At 48.0% G+C, this 5,855-nt stretch overlaps 1 protein-coding gene across 1 annotated transcript in view; it reads right to left on the reverse strand.

Moving 5' to 3' along the window:
- Positions 1-3,380, reverse strand: part of LOC123499537 (Krueppel-like factor 2) — a 229,841-nt gene extending 226,461 nt beyond the window's left edge. The window contains exon 1 of the mRNA XM_045247640.1: positions 2,588-3,380. Coding sequence (XP_045103575.1) covers positions 2,588-2,617 — 30 coding nt within the window. The 5' untranslated portion in view covers positions 2,618-3,380. The remainder of the gene's footprint in view (positions 1-2,587) is intronic.
- Positions 3,381-5,855: the final 2,475 nt, after the last annotated feature.

Below are 5,855 nucleotides of genomic sequence, written 5' to 3' on the forward strand. Positions count from 1 at the left end.
TCTCTCTCTCTCTCTCTCTCTCTCTCTCTCTCTCTCTCTCTCTCTCTCTCTCTCTCTCTCTCTCTCTCTCTCTCTCTCTCTCTCTCTCTCTCTCTCTCTCTCTCTCTCTCTCTCTTGTTGAGAGGTGCGGTGTTTGTGGTGTTGTGTGATGTGAACATCTGGCCGTCAAGAAAACTTGGACCGCCGATGCAATGTGTGCACGCGGCGGGCGAGCAGCGGCCGTGTGTGTGGCGAGAGATGCAGCGAAGGCAGGAATGGAGCAAGGGTCACTACAGACATGGGCGTCCCGGCTTGCTGGGTGCAGTCCCGTGATAAAATACGTTTTCGTGACTCGATGAAATCACTCCTTGAAAAAAAAATATATATATATATATATATATATATATATATATATATATATATATATATATATATATATATACTTCTATGCACTCATGCATATATACATACATACATGCATACATATGTAGGAGTATATACCAACATTATCCAATACTGGTCTATTCATAAATATCCCTATTGCGCATATAGATGTTCGTCTTTGATTTTCTGAATTTCCTGGCGTGCATTCCTTTCCTTAGCGCACCTTTACTTGTTTATTTTTTGTGTCGATATGTATGTCTTATTTAGTTGTTGTTGTTGCCCTCTCCGCGACTATTTTTGTTTATCCTTCAGGACCTCGTGGCATGTAAGGCGTTTGCGTTTGCTTGTTTATCCTTTGACTTGTCCAAGAATGGCTGGCAGCAGCACCGCTATTGAATGAAGCATAAACTGGTTTAGACCAATACTATAAACCCGCCCATCCAGACAGACAGAGTAAGGCAGGAGGGCGGGAAGGCACGCGACGGCACAAGCGACCTAAAACACACAGACTGGCGATAGACTGTCAGGCATACAGACAGGCATACAGACAGGCAGACAGACAGACATACAGACAGACAGGCAGATAGGCAGATAGGCAGACAGACAGACAGACAGACAGACAGACAGACAAGGCAGGTAATCCAGGTGCCCTCCACGCTTCGAACTCCTGGGAAACTAGCGGGTTATTATTTTTTTATTTGTTTGTACCCACCAAGTCGAGCTTTTTTTTTTCCTTTTCTTTCTCCCTCCGTTTTATTTTCTTACTCATATTCCTTTTTGTTGTAGCTGCAGAGAGAGAGAGAGAATTTTGTATTTTCTGAGGCAGACGAAAAAAAAGATCTCATCCGATTTTTCAGTTCTTCATATACTGGTTTCTTTTTTTTTTTTTCCGTCGCATTGTTTTCAGGTCTTGGAGGTAAATCTCTCTCTCTCTCTCTTTCTCTCTCTCTCTCTCTCTCTCTCTCTCTCTCTCTCTCTCTCTCTCTCTCTCTCTCTCTCTCTCTCTCTCTCTCTCTCTCTCTCTCTCTCTCTCTCTCTCTCTCTCTCTCTCTCTCTCTCTCTCTCTCTCTCTCTCTCTCTCACACACACACACACACACACACACGGCGCTAAAAGTAAAGGATAAAATCGGCATTCAGTAAATAACTTATTGTTTTCTGCTATAATAGTGTAGTGAATGAACAACACGAGAGGCAAAGAAGTCGTGCACAGTTACGCCAACCGTGGAGTGAGGAATGGAGAGGCGAAACGGGAAGGAAGACCGGAGGAAGGCAGAGAGACGGAGAGGAGAAGCAGAGCAGGCAGAGAGGCAGCGAGATGGAACCAGAGAATTCCTTGTTCAATAGAGCCTCGTGTTGTGGTTCCGATAGTATTTCTACATCCCAACGAAATGTGAGTGTCTTTTATTCTTAGTCCTGCGAGTGCTTCTTGTCAGCGAGTGTACATAGCAGAGGCGTGAGCTCCCTTCCGTGTTGAAAGAAAATTTGCTGTTGGTCTTTTTTTTTTCTTTTTGGTATTTTTAGTTTCCATTAGATTTCGTTTTCATTCTCAATGTGTTCTTTTGACTTGGCTCTGCGGTTCACGTGTTTTATTTTCCACCTGCAGTTTATTCAGCTTTCTGTTTCTTGTACTCCGCTCATTTTTTGGTGGCGGGAAGTGGTTTACTTTCAGTCCTGTGATTTCACCTCAGGTATTCATCTTATATTTTTTGTTTTAGTTCTTTTATTTAACCGAGAATAGAAAAATAGTGGACATTTTTCCTGTGAATTTCAAGTGAAGTGTTTGCGCGACGCTTCTGTCAGATGAGTGTTGCGTCATGGCGGCGGTGGGTGGCGGCCGCTGCTCCTGTGGCGGCGCTCCGTGAGACACGCGACTCCAGGGCAACGCTCAACGGTGCAACAAAATACTCAGGAAATTCCACAAAAATTGCCAACCAAACCCCTTTATAAGGTGTTGAATGAGACGGGGCGCGGGTCGGCGAGATGCTTGTGAATAAACAGATGGCACTGAAATTTTTATGATCGCGGTAACCTTTCTTCCCACATCACCTCTTCATATTTCTTTCCCTTATCAAAGTTTTATCTTGGATACTTGAGCTTAAAGCAAGAACTCCTGCATTTTTAACCAAAGGTCAGCTGCCGAGAGTGACCTGGCCCTAACTTGCTTGCCTCCTCCCCTTCCCGTCCCCCATGCACGCAGAACAATGTGTCAAGCCAGTACTTACGTCTTGGAAGTCGCACATATCGGAGCTCATGATGAAGGCGAAGAGTCGAGCGGTGGTAACTCCAGAGGGGGTGTGGGCAGGGCGTGAAGACGCCTGACTACAGTACTCGCCACCACGGCCACCACAATAGCAATCACCACCACCACACGAGCACCACCAACAACAACAGCAATAGCACCACTATCAACACTGAAAGCACCAATTGACACACTGAGGTACAGTCGCGTTGCGTCACCGACTAGGGCGACGAGAAGTGTTGCGAGCTGGTGCCCATGATCGCCGCGAGGCCTTTCATGCACCAGGCCGTCGGGGAGAGCGTCAACATCCCAGCCGCGTTGTCATCACCGCCACATTCAGCGGCACTACCAACACCACCACCACTAGCACGACCACCACCACCGCCACCAGTTGATTCAGGCAGAAGTTTCGGTAGTCGTGTAGTAAATAACTCTCCAGCGTAACGGCACCTCGGGTAATCACTTCAGTCACAGCACTTGTACCAGCGTGTGTGTGCGTCACGTGTTGCAGGCGGCTGGCGGAGGACACGGCGCTGATTGCCACAAAAAATATCCAATACCCGGCGCGGCGGAGAACAGCAAGGTGGGTTTTCCTCCTGGGCGAGGCGGGCGGGGCTGCGAGGAGGTGCGTGGTCGAGGTGGTCTGGGCGGTGGTGTCTCAGTGCCGTGACTTTGCGCAGTGACGGGGGGGCGAGAGTAGGAGACCCTCGCCTCGGCTGGCCCTGTAAGCTGCAAGGGTTGGCGAAGTCACCGTCTTGCAATCTCTTGGCCTCCTCCTGCTCGCCCATCCTCACCCACGCCGCCCACACTTACCGTGCTTTTAGAACACACCTTTCTCTATATGCTGACACTGAGGGAAACTCGGGGAAAAGAAAGATAACGCGGGAAAAATAGGGACGGTGCAAAGAAGCCGCCGTCAACCCCGCAGCGTTGGGCCGGCCCCCTCCCAGCAGCCCCGCCCAGTCCAGGTGAGCGCCCAGCTAACGAGAACTGGAGCACCTGAGCTCGGCGACACGCGCTGCCCGCCCTCGCGCCCGCCCCTGCCGTACCCAGGTAACATGCCCGCCCCGAGGCTTCTTTTCCTGACAGCCCAGAGGAATCCCTTACCGCTTATTTTCCTACCCCCCCAACATTCTCTCTCTCTCTCTCTCTCTCTCTCTCTCTCTCTCTCTCTCTCTCTCTCTCTCTCTCTCTCTCTCTCTCTCTCTCTCTCTCTCTCTTGTTTTATCGTCACCACCACCTTAACCTCTTCTTTCCCTTCCTTCACTTACCTTATTCTTCCTTGGATTATTCTTTATTTCATATTTTTCCCACCTTAGTTCTTTTTCTTCGTGTCTGCATTTTTTCTTCTTATTTGTTAATATTTCTAATTTACATTTCCTGTCATTGTGGTCAGCGTCATTTTCGACCCCTTCCTTTTTTCTTCTCCCTTTTCAAATTATTATCATAACTATCAGCATTAAGCAAACCATCAACAACAATAGCAACAGGAACATTATCTTCATCGTTGTCATCATTATCATCATCGCTGTCATCATTATCTTCATCACCATCATTTTTAATACAGAAACGTGCTTTTATTTGCAATGTGAATGCCTAAAGGAATTATTTTTTTATGTTCTTTGGATTATATTTTTTTATTTATTATTTTTCGGCGACGCGCGGCGGTGTCACGTGACCTTGCCTCTACAACCCGTGATGGTGTTCAGTCTATCATCGTGATTTCCTTTGCGTCAGATAATTCCTCTTTTTTTGTGTGTGATTTTTTGTTGTGCGGTGTCATATGACCTTTCTTTTATAACGCCACATAAATTTGAATCGTTCAACCAGCCAGTCCTCCTCTTCCTCTTCCCCGTCTCTCTTTTGTTCTTCCTCTTTTGTTCCTCCTTCTCTTCTTCTCCTCCGTGGATGTCTAGCACCGGATACAAATTGCAATGATGGTAGTTCTTATCTCTTTCTTATGAAAAAAGAAAATCCACGCATCGTTCAATGTAGCGCGTTATTTGTTCCTCGGGGTGTAGATAGGAAGGAAGTTACATCAGTTCCATCCTTCATCTCTTGTTGTATGTTAGACAGTATCGTTTCCTCTAGTGGGCTCGTGACGACCAACAGATCTGTGACTGTTTGTTATTACTATATATTATTTTCCTCACACTTCTGTATTCTTTCCGCTTTCGTTGTTATGTTAATTTTGACTAGACAGTGTAGCTTTCGTAAAACAGATTCGTGAGGGCCGACAGATCTTCCATTTATATATTTCATACTTTTTAATCTTTCGTAGTATTTCCTGGAGTGAGTAGCTGAGTAGTGAGGCAGGAGTCATTAGGAGGGAATAGGCCTTGTGCTCCCCACACTCATGGCTGCTCTTCCGTCTCGCTACCGCCTCCAGGCACAGGGAAACACCCCCGCGTTCCCATCCCTGTCCCGTTTAGTCTACCGCGAAGGACACGTGGTTCCTTCAGTCTGGGCCGCCGACCTGCCCGGCGGCAACACTGGCTTGCATCTCCGCGGAGCTCATGCCGCCGCCAAGACACCGCGCTGGGATCACTCTCTCGGCGCCTCAACATCACCCAAGACGCGGAGGTTATCACTTCACTTTCACACCATTCGTAATAGTACCGTAGTGACAGCAGTAGCAGCACCAGCAGCGGCAGCAGTAGCAGTGTTAGTAATAGTAATAGAAAAGAAACAGCAACAGCAGCAGTAATTGCAAAAGTAATTGTCATAGTAGAAGTAATAGTAGTAGTAGCAGCAGTAGTAGTAGTAGTAGTAGTAATAGTAGTAGTAGTAGTAGTAGTAGTAGTAGTAGTAGTAGTAGTAGTAGTAGTAGTAGGAAGAAGCAAAAAGAGAGGGGAGCGTCCTTGCTGTGGGCGTGTATCCAGAAGGCTTGAGGGCGTGGTTTGTGTAGCGGTAGCCCCTCCCCCACTCCCTGTCTCGTCTGTACCGTCCTCTCTCACTACCCCTAGCCCTCTTCCCCGCCCCGCCCCTGCCCTCCCTCCTCGGCCACAGGACTCCCGCCGTTAAGCCTCCAGGATCTAGGGCAGTGTGGCGCGGCTGGATGGTCGTAGCTCCTCCTCCCCCTCTCCTCCTCCGCCTTACACTGCTGCAGTACGCTTGCTTTAGTGCTTCGCTCGTGCGCACACACACACACACACACACACACATACACACACGAACCCCCGAGTCATCACCGCAAGAAGTAAGTTGGCGCGTACCCTTTCAGTCAACAGGACGCCTCGACTCTTGACTCA

Source organism: Portunus trituberculatus, chromosome 50, assembly GCF_017591435.1.
Source record: "Portunus trituberculatus isolate SZX2019 chromosome 50, ASM1759143v1, whole genome shotgun sequence".
In the NCBI taxonomy this organism is placed as follows: domain Eukaryota; kingdom Metazoa; phylum Arthropoda; class Malacostraca; order Decapoda; family Portunidae; genus Portunus; species Portunus trituberculatus.